The following is a 23678-nucleotide window of genomic DNA, read 5'->3' as shown; positions in this document are numbered from 1 at the left end:
ATTTAATTTATAATTAAAATATTATTATGATTAAAATATTAATACTTTTAATTAATTTTTAAATTTAAAATATTTTATAATATATAATTAATAACTTAACCTTTTTATTATAATAAGATTTATTTTTCTCTATTTGCATTTTTCATTTTTCGATCTAAATTTCACTTAATAATTTAAAAATTCATGTTTTAAAATAATAATTTTTTATTTATAATTTAAATATATTATTATTAAAATATGAAAATATTAATAAATTTTTAATTTTAATTAAAAATATTAATTTTATAAGTTTAAGTTTGTAATTTAAAAACAAATAAAGATATTTTAGTCCAAAATATTTGAATTTTATTTCTATGATTGTGAAATAGTTAATACCATGAAAAAAGATGGTATTAATTATTTCAAGTTTTTACCTAATTTTAAAGAATAATTATTTTTTTTGGAATGACTATTCTTTCCCCGTATGCAAACAAAATAAGAGGATAAAATTTTGTAAGAAATAAAGGAGGAATGACTTAGCTATTCCTCCAACCAAACGTGACCCTAGTGTACGCGGAAAATTGTTTTGGATGACATCAGTGTCGTGGCTTGGGATACCTTTGGATGCTATCATCACTTGAATTCTTTGCCCACTGAAGACAAGTCAAGAGCAGAGTCCACCACTGGCTAGCTATGGCCTTTATTGTAAATGAATGTAGCCACTTGCCAACTGAACAACTAGTTGCAAGAAGGGTAAATATACTTTAATGCTTCATTCCAATTAAGAACCTACCTACGTACCTTCAATTGTTCACATTAAAAAATGAAAAAGTTTCATTACACTTAGAAATGAAGGAAAATATTGAAGCCAGCATTTAAGATATTTTGGAGTCTATGTGATAGCAAGCTCTATCCCACTGAAGTTTCTTAAGAGGACTTGATAGAATTTTCTTCCAAGGTCGGCAAAAGAGCACTAAAAACTAAAGACTACTGTCGGCAAAAGAGCACTAAAAACTAAAGACTACTATATATCTATATATATATATATATATATATTCATTGTACACCTGTGCTCATACATGCATTCACACCTTAATAGTATTAAAGCAAATTAGAAGCAATTAATAAATAATATATATTTAGAAGAAAATGTAAGCCGCCCCCTTCTGTTGAGACACGTATAATACCTTAACTTTTTCAAAATTTTCTCTTTTTTTTTTTTTTGCAATAATTAAAACAGAGAAGAAAACCGAAACACAGTCATAGTAAACATCTCCAATTCCCATCCACGTACATATAACGAATTATTAAACCAAGAATATTGTTAGAATACAATTTTTACCTCTCTAACCGAGCATTTTCGGCCTACTCCAACCAGAGGAGAAAGACGTAACAATTGTAAGAAAGTCTCTTGCAATATTGTCTTTTAAAGTCTTATCACATCAAATAGTTTGAAACTAGTGCTGATATATGAAGACTTAAATTTAGAAATTCAAATTTCTTCTGGAAGAAGATACTGTTTTTCTTGGTACTAGAAAAAGATTACTATGGAAAATTCGCATAATCATCCAAAACATAACTAAATAAAAAAGAGAAAGAAATACTTTTTGGCTTCTTCTTTTTCAGTTTTATTATCTTGATTTACTTAATTATCGTGGAGATTTCTACTATTAGAATTTAATGTTTCATTATTTTAATTTGAAAATTTTGCTTTTAAACTTTAAAAGAAAGAATATGAAGGAAAAAAAAATATTGGATGAGATGTAAAGAGTAAATTCTGAATATCTTGAATATATCACGTCGATATAAAGAGTGCATCTTTAAACTATTCACAAAAGAGATTAAGATTTAGAAACAAAATTTAAAAATGCTTTTTAAAAATTCTGAATATCATATTATTGAAATAATCTTGACCACTTGGTTATCATAAAGAATGTTGACTTGAATTAACCTTTTTCGATATAATAATTTATTTTGATTAAATTACTGATTTGACATAATAAGCTTGGTGTGAAGTTCATATGCCAACAAATTTAAACATATTGTTATTTTCACGAACAACTTGAGAAAATGATATAAAGAACTCCCATCATTATAAAAATTTAAGATATATAACGCTCATTTCATAAATCATCCTAAGTTCTATTACAACTTCACATAGCACAAGGTAAATCCATGCACTTGACTGTGAAGCTTATTGCACTCTATTATATATGAGCAATACTATATAACTTCATAAGCAAATATACTTCAAGGGCAGAACACAACCCTGTAATTAGTCCCACCAGGGCAAGTAAATGTGCTTGTTTGATCATCCTTAGGGTAACTGTAAGCATCAGGGCACCTATCCTTGAAGAACTTGGAGTAATCTGTAGGACTACAGTTCCCAGAATTGCAACAATATTGATCAGTCTTGAAAACGGTACAAGGATTATTACACCCACCCGGGCAGGGGCGGAGCGTCCCTTTGGAATGGCCCCCCTAAAATTTTTAAAATTTTTTATATATTATATATTTTTTAATATTTTTTAAAATAATTTTTATTAAATAATTAATATAAATAAAAAATAATAAAATAATTTTACAAACTCTATTTAATTTTACTCAAATTTTTAAAATTTTTTTAATTTTTTAAGTCTCTCCACCCATTTTTTTTTCTTTTCTGTTCTTATATTGTGAAATTATAAAGAGGTAAAGTTTTTATTTAATTTTTTTAATTTGTATTACTATTATTATTTATATTTATTTAGTTTTTTCAATTATATTCTATTTGCTCATATATTTTAAGTTTTTATATATTTTTTGTTTTAAATTTCTACGAATCATCAATCATTTTTTTTATTATATAAGTTATATCTCCTACTTGTCATGATTTTTTTCTATTATGTGGATTTTATTTTTAATAATTTTAATTTTTAAAAATTAAAAAATTAATTATTGTATATGTAATTCTCAAATATAAGTTCAAGTGTTGCATTACTGGTTGTTGTTTAAAATTACACTAATATATTATTTTTTATTAATCCTAATTATATAAGAAAAAATTATCTTGAGTATATGTTTTTAATGTGCTTTACGTTTTATATTTAGTTGAAAGGAAATTATCTTGAGTATAAAAAAAATTATTAATTATGTATATCATATTTAACTATTTATATTTTATACGTTATAGTTTAATATTTAGTATTATAAACTTAAATATAATAAAATAAAAATATTAGATGTTGACTAGATTAATTTTTTAGTCGTTTATATCAATAAAGACAAGACTTCAAAATAAAATGGATAATAAGTTTTTTATAAATAATTTAATTGTTTATATTTAAAAAGATATTACCATCGTCGAATAAAACTTTTTTAAAATGCTATTATAAGTTTTTTTTTAATTTTTTTATTTACATATTATATAAAATTATTATTCATTTTAAATTTTTTAATTATTAATGATTAAATTTAATATATTAATTTTAAAATTTTTAATTTTTATTTTTCTTAACCTTTGGCCTCCCAATGAAAATTGACTAGCTCCGCCCTTGCACCCGGGGCTTTCAATGGATCAGGGCACTGCCCTATGATATCTGCCTTGCATGTAATACCCCTGGTGCACCCCCCAGAAGTTGGACTAAAGTCCATAGGAACATTAAATCCATCAACTAAAGAAATATCGAAGAAATCCAAGTTATTGAACTGGTTTAGTGCGTATTCAGCCAGGGTGTTGGGGGGCGCACCATAGGCTTGGCACTCGAGGAGCCCCCCACAGTCTCCTGTTTGGCAGCTGCCACGCCCGGCTCCATCAAATTGGCAATTGGTTCGAGCCCAGACACGAGTTCCTGTGGTGCCGGGGTTCGCGGTTATGTCCCAGACTCCACCGCTGTCCAGCTGCATGCCACCACCGGGCACGGCTGCTGCCCAGACCGTGAAGGGGCAGTTGCTTCGGATGTTAATAGTAGCAGCATTTGCCACCGTGAAGTAGCGAGCAACCAAAGAGAAGGCAAACAGAGAGAGGGTTTTCAAGTTCATTTTTGCGAACGGGCGAAGCACTTAATTTGCATCGAGTTCCTAAGGAAGAGGTGGATTTATATAGATGCGAAGAGTCGAGTGTAGTGGCTCTTCGATGGGAATGGAAATCCTCTGCCCTTTCTCTTCCCGACCAACAAATTGTCGCCACGTTGCATTATAACAAAGCAAAAAATTACATTAACCTTAACAGCAGAGTTTCATTAAAAGTTCTATCTTGTTATAAACATTAATGGCAAAGTATGAGTATGCTACTGCTTATAATATACAACCAAAATACATATACAAATGGATAAAAGTATGAGGAATATGTCAAGGAAAATAAATAAATGGATGTTGGTAATTACCTTATGTATCATGATTTTTTTAAAAGAAAAATGTGTAATGGAATTGGTATAAAATTTATTTAAAAACAAAAGGAATTTATTGTTAAATTAAGAAAAAGAAAATAGAAATTTTTTAAAGTCACAAAATCTTATTATTAACTGTTAACATTAAACCTTGTGGCAATTTATTGTTAATGTTAATATAATTTCGTTCTTATGATTTGCAGTCAAGTTGGTGGTTCAGGACCCATAGCTGTAAACGTAAATTAAACGCTTGTGGAAAATTCTTTTGGCTGACAATGACATGCATTGTCGTGGGCTGGAAAATTGTTTTGTTCTCACTGATTATTTCCGTTCGCCGGGGTACGGCCCATGTATTAAATTCCCATGTCCCATTCTGGTCTTTGTTTTGTCGAATATCTACAACTTATAGCATGTTGGTTGGTCATTCCCTCTTTATTTTCAAAAAATTTTGATTTCTCTATTTGGTTGAAAAATAATTTAGTCTTTAAAATTATTCAAAATTAAAAAATAATTAATACCACCCTCTCTCGTGATATTGACTGTTCCTTAATTAAGGAATGAACTCAAAAAATAATAAAAATAAAAATACCCCTTACAAATTTAAAAAATTATAATTTTATTTATATAAAATATTATTTTTTTCTCCCTGCTCCTCTTCTCCCTTGATTCTAATTTTTAATAAAATATTAATATTTAAAAATATTAATATTAAATTATAAATAAAATATTGATATTTAAATTATCAATTATTAATAAAATAAATTATAAATTATTTCTATTTAAGAAAATAAATTAAAAATAAATAAGCATAATATCATTTAAATTATATAAAATATTAATAATTAAATCATCAATTATTAATATTTTAAATAAATTACCAATTATTAATATTTAAAAAATAAAACAATAATAATATTTAAATTAAATAAAATATTAATGATTAAATTATAAATAAAATATTAATGTTTAAATGATCTATTACTAATATTTGAAATAAATAATCAATTATTAATATTTAAGAATAAAATAAAATAATTGATCATAATAATATTTTAATTAAATAAAATAATGATTTTTTAAAATATAAATAATTAAATTATAAATAAAAATATTAATATTTAAATTATCAATTATTAATATTTTAAAAATAAAATAAAAATTAATCATAATAATATTTAAAATAAATTAAATATTAATATTTAAATTATTATTTATTAATGTTTTAACTAAATTCTAGATTATTAATATTTAAAAAATCTAATAAAAATAAATAGTCATATAAATAATAAATGATGTTTTTGTCTTTTTATTTTTTATTCATTTCTTATTCCAAAATTATTATTACCAACCAAAAACTACAATAAGTTATTATAATTATTTCTATCTTATTCTCTTTGTCGTACTAAATTAAGTAATAACTATTCTATTTTATTCCCACCTCATTCTATTCCAACATAATAATTATTTTATTCTATTTTTTTTTATTCCGTCAACCAAACGTAACTTTAGGAGTCTAACTGGAAGTAGTCATGACTTCAAGTCAATGTAGAGAGAGGGAGAGAAGGTTTATCATTAACATAATAATAAAAAACATTTAGGTATTGTAATTTTAATCTCAATTAGTTGAGAAATTAATACCCATAAGTAAAAAAATTTGTCTCCAAGCTTAATTATTTCATTCTTTATAACTTATTGAGAATTTAATTAGAATATGTGTATGCGGAAAAATACAAAGAAAAATAAAGAAGATTCGAACTCTAGAGTTAATTTCAACTCTCAATTTTTTGCTAATAAAAAGAAAATTCCCTTCCTTGAATAATTATTTGATTCACATTGGGAATCCCCAAAGGGTCGTTTGGTATGCATGTGGGACACTTCTCCTTCGATTTAATTGGATGTAAAGACATTCCAATATTTGATGTAAGAAAAATTCAAAAGAATGTTTTTTTATTACAATGTGCTTACAATGACCAAAGGGAATGTAATTTCCATTAATCACAGACACAATTTAACTTTTCCTTTGAATTTTTTTTTCCAAATTATCCTAACTTTGGCCCGAGTCTCCTTTTCTTTTTTTTTTTTAAGAGCTGAAAGCATTTTATATTATTACCAAAAATCAATAACAATCTGCAAAAGAAATTCAATTTCCTTCAGTCAAGAAAACAATCCTGTAAAACACAAAAATGACATCTGCAGGGACTAGATCATCCTGCAAACCCCAACAAAAATCATTTACAACCACCAACAATCGCAGAGGTTAACAGGACATAAAAAATAAAAATATATTAATAAACATCAATGAAAAATAAAAAATATCAAATATAAAATTTTTCAGTGTAATAAAAAAACATAAAACAAATTGATAGCAAAATTTACTATAAAAATCAACTATATAATATTTTAAAAAAATATCAAAATATACCTCTAAAAATTACATTGCAAGATCTCACCACGACAAGAGACTAAACATACTAATTCTCCATAATTAATACGTAATTTCCTAATCACCTAGAAATACCCTCCAAATCTTTCACCACCTTGCACTAATAAACGTTGCAAAATTTGGCTACCTTGTTGCTTTTCAAAACAAAAAACAAATTTGGCCACCCTGTTTGTTAAGAATCTTATATAGCCATTGACCTTGCTTAGGTGGCACAATCATAGCCACTAAAAAAGCAAAGCCAAGCCTTCCACGTGAAGGCCAATGCCAAATGGAGGAGGGGTTGGACCTAGTCAGGTTCCCAACAAAATGACAAAATAATAATAATTATAAAAAAAACAGTAACATTGAAAACAATGCACTGTGACAAGGCGGAATTCTAGAATGAGAATTAACGGGAACAGAGTACTCTTAACCATCTTCTTGCCTTGCTTTCAAAATCGTAGACTCGTCTTTGATCCTTACCATGCGACGTCGAAATTAGGAATCAGCCTTGCAGGTATGTCGTTTTACTCCCGCCAGTTGTTATCTTTGTTGTGCAATACGACACTTTCCTTTTTCTCTATAAAAGAACGGACAAGATAGAGCGAAGAAAAGTCTTTGCGAAATAAAGATTATTTCTTATTGGACATAACATTCATGACAAAGCAAAATATCTAAAAGGTGATATCTCCCTTTTACATGCAATTAATGTTTGGAAACATGACCTTTCGTTGGGCAATTTGGTTGAGATTTTTGCAATTTTTACTTTGACATCATGTAGTTCCTAAAGATAAACTTTGTACTATATTGACTTTAGCCTTTTATTAATTGGCTCTGTCCCGTTAATTACGGCAAGTACATAAAGCACAAGGCAAATACATTTCAAGGGCAGAACACAACCCTGTAGTTAGTCCCACCAGGGCAAGTAAACATGCTTGTTTGATCATCTTTAGGGTAACTGTAAGCGTCGGGGCACCTTGTCTTGAAGAACCTGGAAAAATCCGTAGGACCACAGTTCCCAGACACGCAACAATACTGATCAGTCTTGAAAACGGTGCAAGGGTTATTGCACCCACCCGGAGCTTTCAATTGATGAGGGCACTGCCCTATGATATCTGCCGTGCATCTAATACTCCGGGTGCACCCCCCAGAAGCTGGACTAAAGTCCACAGGAACATTAAATCCATCAACTAAAGAGATATCGAAGAAATCCAAGCTATTGAACTGGTTTATTGCGTATTCAACCAGGGTGTTGGGGGGTGCACCATAGGCCTGGCACTGGAGGAGCCCCCCACAGTCACCGGTTTCGCATCTGCCACGCCCGACACCATCGAATTGGCACTTGGTTCGAGCCCAGACACGAGCTCCTGTGGTGCCAGGGTTCACGTTTAGGTCCCAGACTCCACCTCTGTCCAGCTGCCTGCCACCACCGGGCACGGCTGCAGCCCAGACCGTGTAGGGACAGTTGTTTCGAATGTTAATAATGGCAGCAGTGGCCACAGTGAAGTAGAGAGCAATAAAAGAGAAGGAAAATATAGAAACGGTTTTGAACTTCATTTTGGAGGACGGTAGAAGTGCTGGAATTTTGATAATCTTGTATGGATATGGAGTTGGGGAGAAAGAAGTGGGTTTATCGAGAAGCGAGAGTAGTGACTAGACCCCTTGTTGGTTCGTCAGGATCTACAGCATTGAACTGTAAATCATGCTTGTGGAAAAAAAAACTTTCCATGGAATGAATCTAGTGTTTGTGGAAAATTGTTTTGGATGACGTCAGTGTCGAGGCTTGGAATATCTTTAGATGATATCATCACTTGACTTCTTTGCCGACTTGAGACAAGTCAAGAGCAGAATCCACTAGCTAGCTATGGCCTTTATTGTAAACGAAGGTAGCCACCTGCCAACTGAACAACTAGTTGCAAGAAGGGTAAATATACTTTAATGCTTCATTCCACTTAAGAACCTACCTACATACCTTCAAATTGTTCGCATTACAAAACGAAAAAGTTTCATTACACTTAGCAACGAAGGAAAATATTGAAGCCAGCATTTAAGATATTTTGGAGTCTATATGATAGCAATCTCTATCCCACTGAATTTTCTTAAGAGGACTTGGTAGAATTTTCTTCCAAGGAAGAATTGACCGGCAAAAGAGCACTAAAAACTAAAGACTACTATATATATATATATTCATTGTACACCTGTGCTCATACATGCATTCACACCTTAATAGTATTGAAGGAAATTATAAGCAATTAATAAATTATATATATTTAGAAGAAAATGTAAGCCCTCTTCAGTTGAGACACGTATAATACTTTTAACTTTTTCAAAATTTTCTGTTTTGTTTTTTTGGAATAATTAAAGCAGAGAAGAAAACCGAAACGCAGTCATAGTAAGCATCTCCAATTCCCATCCACGTACATATAACGAATTATTAAACCAAGAATATTATTAGAATACAATTTTTACCTCTCTAACCTAGCATTTTCGTCCTACTCCAACCAGAGGAGAAAGACTTAACAATTGTAAGAAAGTCTCTTGCAATATTGTCTTTTAAAGTTTTATTATATTATATAGTTTGAAACTAGTGCTGATATATGAAGACTTAAATGTAGAAATTCAAATTTCTTCTGGAAGAAGATACTGTTTTTCTTGGTACTAGATAAAGATTACTATGGAAAATTCGCATAATCATCCAAAACATAACTAAATAAAAAAGTGAAAGAAATAATTTTTGACTTTTTTTTTCAGTTTTATTATCTTGATTTACTTAATTATCGTGGACATCTCTACGATTAGAATTTAACGTTTCATTATTTCAATTTGGAAATTTTGCTTTTAAACTTTAAAAGAAAGAACACAAAGGAAAAAAAAAATTGGATGAGATGTAAAGAGTAAAATCCTATTATTAAATGTTAACATTAAACCTTATGGCAATTTTTTGTTAATGTTAATATAATTTCGTTCTTATGATTTGCAGTCAAGTTGGTTGTTCAGGACACATAGCTGTAAACGTAAATTAAACGCTTGTGGAAAATTCTTTCGGCTGACAATGACATGCATTGTCGTGAGCTGGAAAATTCTTTTGTTCTCACTGATTATTTCCATTCGCCGGGGGACGGTCCATGTGTTAAATTCCCATGTCCCCATTCTTGTCTTAGTTTGTAGACCTGACTTCGAGTCAATATAGAGAGAGAGAGAAGGTTTATCATTAAAATAATAATAAAAAACATTGTAATTTTAATCTCAATTAGTCTTGAAGTTAATACCCATAAATAAAAAAATTTGTCTCCAAGTTTAAAATTTCATTCTTTATAACTTGTTGAGAATTTAATTAAAATATGTGTATGCGGAAAAATACAAAGAAAAATAAAGAAAGATTCGAACTTTAGAGTTAATTTCAACTCTCAATTTTTTGCTAATAAAAAGAAAGTTCCCTTCATTGAATAATTGTTTGATTCACATTGAGAATCCCCAGAGGGTCGTTTGGTATGCATGCGGGACACTTCTCCTTCAATTTAATTGAATGTAAAGATATTCCAATATTTGATGTAAGAAAAACTGAAAAGAATGTCTTTTCATTACAACGTGCTTACAATAACCAAAGGGAATGTAATTCCCATTAATCAGGGGCACAATTTAACTTTTCCTTTGAATCCTTTTTTTTTCCAAATTATCCTAACCTTGGCCCGAGTCTCCTTTTCTTTTCTTTTTTTTTTAAGAGCTGAAAGCATTTTATATTATTACCAAAAATCAATAACAATCTGCAAAAGAAATTCAATTTCCTTCAGTCAAGAAAACAATCCTGCAAAACACAAAAATGACATCTGCAGGGACTAGATCATCCTGCAAACCCCAACAAAAATCATTTACAACCCCCAACAATTGCAGAGGTTAGCAGGACATAAAAACGAAGGAACCCCTCTGCAGCAAAACTATTCTTTCACAAGTTAGGCTAGAACCCAACAAGAAAGAACAAAGGGAAGGGAAAGAGAAAAAGAAAAGGAAAAATATGTTTTCTTTGTGGAAATTGGCTAAAATTTTAAACAAGACAAACACTTATCAGATTTTTAAAATTTAATTTTTATTTTTATATTATTATATCCAATTAAACTCTTAAAAATATTATTTTTGTTTATTAAAACTCTTATTTTGCATAAATTTCACTCAAATTCATCAATCATTATCCAAATTTCAAAGACAAAAAAAATTAGAAATCTCTTTAAAAAAATGTTTTTTATTATTCTTGTAATAATTCTAGGCATTATTATAAAAAATAATTATTTTTAATATTTATATATATTAATTTTAAAAATAAAAATTTAATAACTTTACATATTTTAATATTCAAATAATTAGTATTCAAATATTATGTTATTTTCATGTTATTATTTATTATTTTAAAAGATAAAATTGAAAACTTAAAAAGAATATAAGTTTATTCAACTTTATATTTTTATATATAAAGATAATTTTGTAAATTTATATTACATTCTTAATAAAGTTATTTCAAATTAATACTGTAATATAATCTTTTCAACAATCACATTTTTTACAATCATCAATTTTTTATATTATAATAAACGCTACAATGTTATCTTCTCAATAATCACATACTTAATAATTACATTTCTAATAATCATATTCCATACAAAATACCAAATGCCACCAAATTGTCAAGATTCACGAGTTTGAATGGGTATAGGCTACACATTATGTCTAGATACCAAAGAAAGCTTTTTCATTAGGCTATAAAACAACAAAAAAAAAAAATATTCTATATACATTATACTCCACCACTAAATATAAAGAGTTGATAAGTATTCTAATTAAATATGTTTATAAAAATGAATAAATTAATTAATTGATAAATAAATACATATGGACTCTTTAATCTCGCTGTGACATCATTAATGTGTAAAATAATAATTTATAAAACAAACCAAAATTAATTGTTGTCATTAGTATATTTCACGATATCTTTTGTAACAAAAGAGAACATTACAATTCAAATTTATTCTCTGTTGCGCTAACAAATCAAACGTGATGATCTAATGATTGTTATGCCTTTAACTAAGTTGTATTAAGATTTCCTTCTTCCCTGAACCTTGTCTTATTGTTCCAAAAAATAACCTTCATAGACATTTTTAAAGTTTTTCTCTTTTCTCTTGGGCCAAAATTAAATCAAAAGTGTCAACTTCAAACCATACATTTTTTTAGTGTCAAATTACCAAATATAAATACCTTTAAAATGAATGGAGGGGATTATTTATATAAGTCTACTAATAATTAATTTTGTTAAAATAATTATACAAATTTAATAATTTAACGATACAATTCGGATACAATTAGAATACAATACTATTGGTTGATTAGTTCCCTAATCAGATCACAATTATTGACTAGTTAGAATTAGATTATAAATAGATTAGTTTTTACTACATTAATGTGCACGACTATCCTGACCTCCACTGTGTCCCGCTGCTCTACCCGGTGAATTTTGTTGTGAAAAAAGAGCAATGGTTAAACGGCTTCTTCCTGGCCATTTGAGATTTTCTCGGCGACCTCTCTATGGGTTCTTTCCCCATCTGCAAAGGGTCTCCGGAAGGGTTGAAAAGAAAAAGTCGGACAGGGCAATTTTAAAGCTCTGTTCAAGACAAAGACCTGAATTGGAGGCAACAGGTAAAGGGATTAACGCAGTTGAAGCAAAGGACAAGACATTAGAGTTGGTGAATAAGGGAAGAAATCAGTTGGTGAGGAACGAAACGATATCTGAGGTCACAGCATTTGAGCTCCCTGGTATTCCCTTGGCACATTCAGAACCAGACAGAAAATCCGGAGTAACCTTTGTTCTCGAGCAAGCCTCATTGGTTTGTGCTAAGGTTGGAAGGAGATACCCGATTTTAAACTCCAATGAACATGCGGCCTTCTTGCGGAAAAAGAATAAGAATCCTTATAAATACAGACCTGACATCATTCATGAGGTGCTAAGTAGAATTATAGATAGCCGACTCTGCAAGTCGGGTAGGATACAAGCTATATATGTGAAGACTGACGAAGGGGTCTTGATTAAAGTTGAACCAAATACTCACATACCAAGGACACCACGACGTTTTAGGAATATGATGGCTGAGTTATTGCAAAAGTTGAGTGTCAAAGCTGCGAATAAACATGGGAAGCTTTTACGCTTGGTTCAGAATCCTGTGACTCAACACCTTCCAGCCAACTCGCGTAAAATAGGTCTTTCTTATAGCTCAAACCAATTGGTTCGCCTAAAGGACTACGTTGGTGGTATTAGTGACAACGAGAACCTTGTTTTTGTGGTTGGTGCAATGGCTCACGGGAAAATTGATGCTGACTACGTAGATGATCTCATATCAATTTATGGAGGTCGGATGAGTGCTAGAATGTGTTTGGAAGAAATATTCGAAGCTGTGGAGAGTAAATGGAAGATCTTATGAACATCCTGTTCATCTTTCACCTTAAATAGTATTGGAAACAGTCCATTTTGTTTGTTATAGAGTTATGTTCGAAACTTTATTCATCAAAAGCAGCCAGTCCTGGTGCTGTGAGGATTAAGGACTGTTATCCCAAATAGGTGAATAACAGACCTTAATCATGCTTGTACTTCCCCCAGAGGTGAACCTTTGGTTTCCTCTGCTCTGAAATAAACAACAACTTTCAGAAAAAAAAAAGCAGCCAGTCAGGTCACCTTCGATTTCCCATATATGAGAAACCTAATGATCCCTGCAGATGGGTTACTAACTGAAGTCCTTAAAATCTTGCTTTCAAAAAAACAAATGTCATAATCCTTTCGAGAGTAGCATTTTTTTGACACGTATAAGCAAGAATCGCTGATCAAATGGATTATGGATACAAGAAAAATCTTCTTATAAATCCGGCCACATACAATCATGTCTAAACCAAAAAAAAAATTGATTAACAAGTCTGTAACAGTGTTTAGAGCTCGCTGCCCTCTTATTGGTACATAGCAGTCGTGAAATTTTAAGTAAAAGAACATTATGACTTAAATAATAGTTAGTATTAATTTCAAGGACAGAACACTACCTTATAGTCAGTCCCAGCAGGACATGTGAAAGTGCTTGTTTCATCATCCTTAGGGTAACTGTACGCATCAGGGCACCTTTCCTTGAAAAAACTAGAGAAATTTGTAGGACCACAGCTCCCAGAATTGCAGCAATATTGATCAGTTTTGAACACAGTACAAGGATTATTGCACCCACCAGGGGCCTGAAGTTCAGTCGGGCACTGCCCTACAATTTCTGAACTGCATTTGATCCCTCTTGTGCACCCACTGGAAGTTGGACTAAATTCCATGGGAACATTGAATCCATCAACAAGAGAGATATCAAAGAAATCCATGCCACTGAATTGGTTTAGTGCGTATTCAGCCAGGGTATTAGGAGGTAAACCATAGCCTTGGCATTGAAGGAGTCCCCCACAGTCACCTGTCTGGCATTTACCTTGCCCTGCTTCATCAAATTGGCAATTGGTTCGAGCCCAGATGCGGGCGCCTCCTGTTCCAGAGCTTACGTCGAGGTCCCAAACTTGGCCATGGTCAAGCTGCCTGCCGCCTCCAGGCGCTGCTGCAGCCCAAACCGTGTAGGGGCAGTTGTTTCGGATATTGAAAGTGGCTGCATGGGCTAATGTGATGTAGAGGGCAGCACAAACAAAGGAATATATTGAAATATTTTTGAAGCTCATCATCGTCGGAATGCGAAAGATATAGGCTTAAGATTTGACTCTCTGATCTAAATTGTGTGGTACTTATGACAAAAAAAATCGAATTTATAGAGTTTTTGCACAAATCTAAATGTAGTTCTCTTAACTTACCAATAAAGAAATGGAGAACTTTCCGAATTTGGATTTTCTGGAACAGTGTTCTTCTACCTCTAGTTCAGGGGAGGTCTCAATTTTCAAGTAACTTAACAGAAAAGAGATGTCTAAATTTACTTAACAAGAGGGCTTGTTACACAATCTTCTGTCATTCTCATAAACTCAGCCAATGAACAGATAAACAGAAAAGAGAAGAAAGAATCTGAATTTGGATTCATCAAAAGAGTCTCCCTGCATTATTAATAAACATAGTGTTAGAATTTATACTTGGGTTACCAATCAGTAGCTCGGTCCATGATATATAAACACCATAATATCTCCAAGCCTTCATGCACAAGCTGGAGCTTCCCATTGATTCAGGTGGATTGAGTCTCCAAGAGGTTTTAAGCTTCCTGATGAAAAGTAAGTCATGCATTAAAATTATTGATCCAATATTAGAAGATAAACAGAAAAGGTTGGATTAAAGCGCAATTTACTTTAAAAATATAGTAACATGATGTTTTCGATAATAACAGCAGCCCATTAAACCCACTAATAATGAATATTGGGCTTAAGCCTGCCTGCGGCTTCAGAATGTGAAGTGCAAACTGGCCCATAAAATTTAACAATCGCAGCTTAAAATGGGCTCAGTGAATGGACTTCAGGTGAGGGCTTCTCAGTTTCGGCCCAATTTAAGTAACACAAAGCGGTGAGGGCATTCTTGGAAAAGCACAACAAACGGTTTCTGTTTATAAACGTTGAAAGAAACGAAAACATCGTTTAATGAACCGTTTACTCGTCAAACTTGCAACGTAAGCTTCTCTCCCACTTGGCTTCTCAAAGAAGACACGACAGCAATTGTAAATCCGTTACGGGTAGCACTTAAATACACATTCCAGTTTCCCGCTACTTCACTTTCATTTCCATCAATCTCCCCGAAAAGGAGAAGACAGAGGAAACGGAAAGAGAGAGCAAAATTTCTTCAGTGATCTTTATATTTTCCGTTCCATAATCCCCAAAACGTTCTTCTTTAGGCTCGAACAATCGTAGCTTTTTTCCTTTTTTGGGTTCTTTTGGCGGTTGAAATTATCAGAGGCAAAGTTTCAGGTAAAGTTTTCAGTTCTCGAAAACCCTAGAAGTTTCTTTCTGTTTGAGGTTTCTCTGTTTTTTTCTTGCTTTAAGGTAACTTTGGATTCCTTTAGTTTGATTGTGATGTTGTTATATAGAGTTCTGGGTGCTCTGTTTGGCTGGCTAGGAAACTGTAGCAAGTCGTGGGAAATTTTTCTGAGAAAGGAATCACGGAACTGAAATATGGGTTTTTTTAAGTTTTTTAATGTATGAAGATGGCTTGTTATTCTTTGTTCATGTCAACCATGCTTATAGATAACTTATCATCTTTTCTTTTACTCTGTTTTCTTGGGGAAAAAATAGCTAGCTCATAATTTTTTTTGATGTGGATTTTAGGGTAAATCTTCTGTTATGAGTTCTCATGTGCCCTGATGACTATTAAATATTGGGCTTTTTATGTTTTGCCTGAGGAGCACATTTTTGTTGCCAAAACTAAATGCAGAAAAGTGAAGAGGATATTGATTAAAATCAAATCAAATGGAGCTTTAATTTTTCTTTACGTTTAGGGCTTGTGGAATTTGTAGAAAGTTCAGAGGTAAGCTTAGTTTTGTGATTGTGGATGGCAGCTGAGTAATTGAGAAGATCATGGTGGAAGTGAAGAAGGAAAAAGATGAGTACTATGAAGATTTAGCAGAAGAAGATATATCTGCTTCACGTTCTTCATTTCCTGACAGCAGTTGTGATACTGCTATGAGATCAGCTTCTCTTCAAGGGTATGTTTCTATGACTACAATTTCTCAATGTAAATTAGAAATTGGAAATGTCCCATGAAATTGCCTTTGTAAAGCATTATTAGCCAGTTTGGAAAAACTTGCATTTTGATCTGTGCTTTTTTTGATGTAGTAGAATGGTCACTGGTCCAACCAGATATTCGAGGAAAGGAGGGTGGTCCGAAGAAGAGGTTAGTCACTGGAGAGTAGAGACTGATATTTGGTTATAGCTGGGTGTTTTATAATTACATGCCTAATGACTTAGCTAGAATGATAGAACTTGCTATGGCTTTTCAAAACTTTGAACTCAATCGAAGACCTAAAATTGGCTTGTTTAGCTGAACATTTTATTTTCAAAACCAAGAAAGTCAACTAACATTAGAGAATAAAATTATCAGGATGAACACACTCATCTGTTTGGTTGGTTTGAGGCATTACTTCTTTCTTTTAAGGCAGATTTTGTACTGTTGATGTTTATTGTCTCCTGTCATTTGTAAGTACATGATAATGGTTGGACAGGATAATCTTTTGACTGAAGCTGTGAAAAAATGCAAAGCAAGGAATTGGAAGAAAATAGGTAGGTGTGAAAATTTCACCTACTGTTTTAGTTTCTGTGCTTTTGATTTTATAGATACTCATATGAATTGTGAAACCCCTTATTGTTTTTGGTTGGTTGGAGGATTCTTTATAAGTCCTAGTTTTGACAGGCTAAAAATATTTCTTAACAGCTTCTTGTTTGACAAGCTATTTATACATGAATATCTCTCTGCTGTTCTGCAGTAATTAAAAAGAAGTTAAATGCAAACTTTTTGCATTGCAATTCTAAAATCTAGTTAATGTTTATTGTGTACAGCTGAATTTCTCCCTGGAAGAACAGATATCCAGTGCTTGCATCGCTGGCAGAAGGTCCTGAATCCTGGAATTTTTAAAGGACCTTGGACAAAGGAGGTAGAAATGAAAAACCATGTTTGCATATGCTTTGTCTTTCGAATATCATTGATACATGATTGTGGGCCATTGTTTTTTTGACTTTCAGGAGGATGATTGTATTACTAAGTTAGTTGAAAAGTATGGTTGTAGGAAATGGTCTGTCATTGCAAAGTTCTTAAGAGGCCGCATAGGCAAGCAATGCCGAGAAAGGTTGGTGCATTAAATTCTTCAATGAAAAGATTATTAAAGTTTTATCCATTTAGCAATGGTATGTTATATCCTCTGACATTTAGCCATTGCAAAGTTATTGCAAAGGAAATTTTCATCACGTGAACTTATTTATTCCAATTGGGTCTTCCTTTATTGTTATTAGGCGTTTTTTACATTCCTATCTTCTATGATAGGAAGGAGAAACGAGGAAAAGCCCTGATCTGTTTACAGTTTGACACTTTTAATGGATAAATGGCTAGGATTTATAATTGGCCTACATATTTTTATTGAGCTATTTTTGGTTAACAAGGATCCTACGCATTATGTCATACTATGAATAAGATTTATCCAACAAATAGTTTACCTTTTTCAGGTGGTACAATCATTTGGACCCAACCATAAGAAAAGATTCATGGACAGAAGAAGAGGAGGCCATTCTTGCTTATTATCACCAAATATATGGGAACAAGTGGACCACATTAGCAAAGCTTCTACCTGGAAGGTATGCACTGATTAAAATTTAATCGCTAAAGCAAAATTGTTTGTAGCACAATGTTATGAAAGTGATAGCTACATATGCTTACAGTTAAGGCCATATGTATCTCAAATATTCATTTGTATAAAATTGGACGATGCATTTTGCTTATTTCTTGCAATATGCTGTGCTCATGTCTTTTTGGTGATTTGCAGGACTGATAATGCAATAAAAAATCACTGGAACTGTACCTTAAAGAAGAAGTTGGGTTTCTACTCTCCTCATCGTTATGCAGTGGACATCTGCAATGATGGATCTTCTGATTTTAGCGATCAGGAAACTACACCAAAATGCTTAAAGGTCAAAGAAGAGAGACAAGGTCTTGATGAAACAGTCTCTGTCTATCCGAATATTGATGTAGATTATAGTGTTGACAGATGTTATTTAGATTTGGTTCTTGGAATTGCTAATCAAACAGAAACCAAACCAGAAGCAGACTCTGGGAAGTTCGAAAAGTGTTGGTCTGCTGGAGTGCCAAATGAGCAGATAACTCCACTTAAGAGAGTGCACTTTGATGACAAAGTTAATAGTACTACAGAAGATTCACTAATCAGATCTGTAAGAGGCAATGCTAAACACGCTAAGATACATGAACCTCAATCAGCCTCATGCAGAGTAGCTTCTGAGGATACTCAGGCTCTTCTTCCTTCAACATCAGTTGGTTCTCCATTAAGTTCCCTAACTTTTAAGTTTGGTGAAGATAATGGACAGGTCGACAAGGAAAGCACCAATCAGAGAATGCATACAGCATATGCAAGTGGCTGCTTGTTGCATAATGAGCCATCTCAGCCGAAGGATTCAACTAGTGCCATAATTCCCATTGTGGACAATCAAGATATGCACATAAAAAGTTCATTTTGCTATTCTGCTCCACCTAAACTCGTGGGAAGTCGCTCTCTCAACAGTGGTAGTCCAGAATCTATATTGAGGATATCTGCAATGACTTTCAAAAACCCTTCTATCATAAGGAAGAGAAGTTACAAAAAGGCTTGGAATGATAACTTCTCTGATGCCGCCTGCTCACCTGCAAGGACTTTCACATGTTTTCATTGGGAAGAAGTAAATGGTACTTACTGATGAATGCATAGCAGGTTTGTCTTGATCTGAATTTTCCACCGTTGTATAGTGACCTATGAAAAGGGGACATGGTTTACATGTGTTTAGCTTACGGTGAGCCATAACTGATATACATTTGTATTTTCCCATCCTTTTTACTATCAGCGGAGTGTTTTGAAATTCTATACGAATTGTTGTATCCCAATTTGAATAAGAAGGTTTGAAGCTTTTTGGAAATCAAATCTCTCTTTATTCGCTGCTTTTACTTTTACTTTGACAAGTACTGTTTTAGGGGGATCAACGGACTGAATGATTGGCGTGTTCAAGTATTGCATGTCGGATGATACCCTGTCCTTTTATGTGACAAACGGCAGCGTGGAAAGACACCAAATAATGAAGCCAGTGCCCCATGAAGCGCAAGGCCTTTTCCTTTCGGTAGTACATAGGCCCAGCTTCATGGAACCACATTTCTTCCCCATGAACGTGATGAGCATCTTTGCTTTTGATTGTAAATAAAAGCCTTACCTGAATTTACCAACTTGACCGTATCGCCCACTCTGGCCGCACCCAACTGTTTCTAACTCCTTGGGTCCCGCGTCTAACAAACTAGTCAAGTTGCTCATCCAAATTACGCAAGAAAGATCATGCCAATCACGTGAGTGGGCCAAATTCTTCCCTTCAAGTTTTCCCTGCAAATATGTTGCGCGATAAAATAGTAGTGCAGTAGCAGTATTGCCAAAATCCCTGTGGGTTTGTTACATAAAAATCCTAAGATAAAGATGAGGCTTGTTAAGGATGATTCATAAATATCTAAAATTAAATTAACATTCAGAATTAGTGATGAAATTTGTCCATTTTTTTTTTTTTGCTGGCCAAAGAATTGTATAAGTTTTGCCAAAAGTATTTTCTCAAGAAAATAAGGGGATGATTTACCATTCTTGTTGTTGATCAAATTTATTTCCCAACTTTAGTACTTCAATATAGTAATATGTGCCTTGGATGGTAACTTTCCTTGTGCTGAAACTATCACGAGCGCGCGAAAGAGCCAAGACAATAACAACCGAATAGCTGTTCACTTGTCTCTCTCTCATTCTATATATCTAAAACCCTTTCACAGTCATTGCCTTTTCTGTGCATTCTTATCCATCTTTTATGCTTTCAAAAAGATAGTTTCCTTGATTTTCTCAAATACGTCTCCTGCCGAACGTAAATACTTCCAAAACTGTTTGCTTTTTATTTTCTTGTCATCAAAAAGAAAATCTTTGAAAACCCAGTCTCCTACTCCCTCTCCCTGCCTTTCTCTGAGTTCTATATTCAAAAAGAAAACCTTTCTTTATATTCTTTTTCATCTGTTCACAAATGGGTTCTTTAGAAAAAACCATTCTTGTTACTGGTGGAGCTGGGTTCATTGGCACCCACACAGTGGTGCAGCTTCTCAATGGAGGTTTTAGAGTGTCGATTATTGACAATCTTGATAATTCTGTTATCGAAGCTGTTCATAGGGTTAAGGAATTGGTGGGTCCTGAGCTCTCTAAGAAGCTTGACTTCAATTTGGTATGAAATTCTTCACTTCTCGCTCCAAAAATGAAATCTTTGAATCTTTACTGTATGTTTGTTTCTTTGTATTATGATCATATATTTGGGTTTTTCTTGGTTTCAAGATACCTGTTCAATGTTTTATATATTGCTTTGAGCATGATCGAGGTTTTGGTTTGGTTTGGTTGCAGGGTGATCTGAGGAATAGGGAGGACTTGGAGAAGCTTTTCTCTAAGACACAGTATGTTAACTTGACATATATAATTTTTTTCTGGTTTTGATTATTTGCGGTTTGAATATGTCATTGTACTGTTTGCATTTTTCCTAAATTTTAGTATCTGGGCAAATGGAACTTTGAAAGTTGAATCTCGTATCTTAATATTTGTTTTGCTCTGCAATTTTCCTTTTAACTTTTAGAAATGATTTAAAATGAATATTATTTGACTGAAGTTGTGGAATTGACTTCTTCTATATCCAAAAAATGCCATAGTTTTGATGCTGTCATCCATTTTGCTGGCCTTAAGGCTGTTGGAGAGAGTGTTGCTAATCCCAGTCGTTATTTCGACAATAATTTGATTGGAACCATCAATCTGTACGAGATCATGGCCAAATATGATTGTAAAAAGGTACGAGAAGTTCTTGAAATCTTTATTTTTCTCTGTGTGAGTTCTTGTTGGCATAGTATTTAATAGTTGCCCATGCAACTGCTACAAAGCAGATGATAAATTACTATAATTCCAAGAAGTATCCACTGAGCTGCTTATTGATGTTTCAAAAGTTCTCAATTTTTTATTCTTTGACAAGGCCATTTTTATCTCTATGACTAGCACTTTTTCAATTATAACTATGTGGAAGCCTAATAATCCAGTAAAAAATTTTATATTTCTTTGTAGAGGTTCTTGAATATTTTGTTATATCATTATGTAGCAGAGGGTTAAAACTTTAGTTATGTTTAAATTCTGTATAGGTTACACTATTTTTATGCCAAGAAATGATAGTAGTTTCTCTTGTTCCACTCTCAATTCCACTATAGTTTTAAGTTGTCCATATCCTTCAGCCACTGCTAACAGAAGATTATACTTTTTCTTTCTTTGGGAAAATAGATGGTATTCTCATCCTCTGCAACTGTCTATGGCCAACCTGAAAAAATTCCATGTGTTGAGGATTTTGAGTTAAAGGCTATGAATCCTTATGGTCGCACAAAGGTAAATAGCAGTATGTCCTAAAATGTGTCCTTTCTTACTTTGTAATAATTGTACAATCCTTGTGTTAAGCTGGATAAAACCTCTAGATTTGTAATTTGCTAAACTTGTGTTTAGACTAAAAACTTTTCCCTAACTTTCACCAGCTTTTCCTTGAAGAAATTGCACGAGATATTCAGAAGGCAGAGCCAGATTGGAGTATTATTTTACTGCGGTACTTCAATCCTGTTGGTGCTCATGAAAGTGGTAAAATTGGTGAAGATCCGAAGGGCATTCCAAACAATCTCATGCCTTACATACAGCAAGTGGCTGTTGGCAGATTGCCTGAACTTAATGTATATGGTCATGATTATCCAACTAAAGATGGCAGTGCGGTATGTTTATAAAAGCTAATATTCCTTCTTGAATAAGGCAGAATTTGTGTAGGTTCAGAAGTCCTTTTTTGTATGGTGGAGTCAACATTGTAATTCATCTCATGTGCCTTCTGGACATCAAGGATATATTTTTCCTTCATATATAGACATACAAAATAAAGTTATTAGTAATGATTAGATTGATTTTCTTTCCTAATGAGATTGCTCATTTGTTGACAGATTCGAGACTACATTCATGTTATGGACTTAGCAGATGGTCATATTGCTGCACTTAGGAAGCTTTTTACTACACAGAATATAGGTAAACAATTTATATCTTTACATCTTAATGTACTTGCTTTCATATATTTAGTGGTATGAATTGGTAAATTTATGGTTTTTATAAAACTTTTCTTCTAGGTTGCATTGCCTATAACCTTGGAACTGGCTGTGGTACATCTGTGCTTGAAATGGTTGCTGCTTTTGAGAAGGCTTCTGGAAAGGTGAATGTTCTCTCTCTCTCTGTCCCCGCCCCCCCCCCCCCCCCCCTTTTTTTCTCTCTCTCTCTCTCTTCACCCTATTTGTAAATTGCTGCTGCTGAAAATATTGCAGAAAATCCCTATTAAACTATGCCCAAGAAGACCAGGAGATGCTACAGCTGTTTATGCTTCTACTGAGAAAGCTCAAAAAGAACTTGGTTGGAAGTATGTTTAGAGTTCCCATCTCTTTTTCGAATTTTATTCATTACAGTATAAGATAGATAAAAAGCAAAAAAAAAAAAAAAAAAGCATAAGGCAAATCCTCTTTTATATATACTTTGTGTATATATGTATCAGGTTCTTTTGCTCAATATATTTGTTGCAGGTTTGCTAGCAAATAACAATCCATCTATCAATAATCAATTGATCATTAACAAAAACAATTTTTATGAACCATTGGACATAATTCATATCATATTTAATTATTTATTTTGCTTTTGTTGTTTTCAGTTATATTGGTCTTTTTGCAGTCAAAATTTTGGTCTTTTGCAGGGCAAAATATGGGGTCGCGGAAATGTGCCGTGACCAATGGAACTGGGCTAGCAACAATCCATGGGGTTTTCAGTCTAAGCCTTAGGTTTTCCAAGTCATACTATTTCTTCCCAGTTGAAACGTTTCTCCTGGAATTGGAATGTATAAAACTTGGTTACTTGTTTAATTTGCTCACGTTACAGACTTACAGTGAGCAATAAACCTGCTCTTTCAACATGTCATTTGAGGAAACATTTGTCTGATGAATCATACAAAGATTTGAACAAGTGTTAAAAGGATCTTGTAGAACTCCAATAGGTTACATGGGTAACGCCTTTCTTTATGCTTGTATTCGTGTGTGATATATTTATCATTTCTGGGGTTACATAAAAGGGTTTTAAATT

General features: G+C 32.6%; 3 protein-coding genes and 3 pseudogenes across 6 annotated transcripts; 3 read left to right on the top strand and 3 right to left on the bottom strand.

Annotated features, from left to right (window-relative positions):
• Nucleotides 1-2229: 2229 nt before the first annotated feature.
• On the bottom strand, nucleotides 2230-3999 carry LOC18507184 (thaumatin-like protein). The gene is made up of 2 exons (XM_088804914.1): nucleotides 3519-3999; nucleotides 2230-2444 (listed from the first exon to the last, which is right to left on the bottom strand). The coding sequence occupies exons 1-2, from the start codon at nucleotides 3997-3999 to the stop codon at nucleotides 2230-2232; spliced, it is 696 nt and encodes a 231-aa protein (XP_088661040.1).
• A 3550-nt stretch (nucleotides 4000-7549) lies between these two features.
• LOC18606479 (thaumatin-like protein pseudogene) lies at nucleotides 7550-8624 on the bottom strand (annotated as a pseudogene).
• A 3663-nt stretch (nucleotides 8625-12287) lies between these two features.
• LOC18606478 (uncharacterized) lies at nucleotides 12288-13431 on the top strand (annotated as a pseudogene).
• A 204-nt stretch (nucleotides 13432-13635) lies between these two features.
• On the bottom strand, nucleotides 13636-14592 carry LOC18606477 (thaumatin-like protein pseudogene; annotated as a pseudogene).
• Nucleotides 14593-15527: 935 nt separating this feature from the next.
• On the top strand, nucleotides 15528-19415 carry LOC18606476 (transcription factor MYB3R-2-like). 3 transcript variants are annotated; one of them, XM_007040096.3, is made up of 8 exons: nucleotides 15528-15711; nucleotides 16299-16445; nucleotides 16579-16633; nucleotides 16962-17019; nucleotides 17296-17390; nucleotides 17479-17582; nucleotides 17956-18084; nucleotides 18273-19415. In XM_007040096.3, the coding sequence occupies exons 2-8, from the start codon at nucleotides 16318-16320 to the stop codon at nucleotides 19192-19194; spliced, it is 1491 nt and encodes a 496-aa protein (XP_007040158.1). In that variant the 5' UTR covers nucleotides 15528-15711; nucleotides 16299-16317; the 3' UTR covers nucleotides 19195-19415. The 3 variants fall into 3 exon arrangements, with proteins under 3 accessions (XP_007040158.1, XP_017972418.1, XP_017972419.1); XM_018116929.2 differs by having other exon boundaries at nucleotides 16576-16633; XM_018116930.2 differs by having other exon boundaries at nucleotides 16239-16445; nucleotides 16576-16633.
• An 818-nt stretch (nucleotides 19416-20233) lies between these two features.
• On the top strand, nucleotides 20234-23561 carry LOC18606475 (bifunctional UDP-glucose 4-epimerase and UDP-xylose 4-epimerase 1). 2 transcript variants are annotated; one of them, XM_007040095.3, is made up of 9 exons: nucleotides 20234-20727; nucleotides 20901-20950; nucleotides 21200-21335; nucleotides 21813-21914; nucleotides 22058-22285; nucleotides 22505-22586; nucleotides 22685-22767; nucleotides 22877-22968; nucleotides 23274-23561. In XM_007040095.3, exons 1-9 carry the CDS (start codon nucleotides 20533-20535, stop codon nucleotides 23326-23328), a joined length of 1023 nt encoding a protein of 340 aa, XP_007040157.1. In that variant the 5' UTR covers nucleotides 20234-20532; the 3' UTR covers nucleotides 23329-23561. The 2 variants fall into 2 exon arrangements, with proteins under 2 accessions (XP_007040157.1, XP_007040156.1); XM_007040094.3 differs by having other exon boundaries at nucleotides 20253-20727; nucleotides 23296-23561.
• Nucleotides 23562-23678: the final 117 nt, after the last annotated feature.

This window comes from Theobroma cacao, chromosome 3, assembly GCF_053813885.1.
Source record: "Theobroma cacao isolate CCN51 chromosome 3, ASM5381388v1, whole genome shotgun sequence".
NCBI classification, from domain to species: Eukaryota; Viridiplantae; Streptophyta; class Magnoliopsida; order Malvales; family Malvaceae; genus Theobroma; species Theobroma cacao.
Note: the sequence above shows the minus strand (reverse complement) of the source record. Positions and strands in the feature narration are given on the sequence as shown.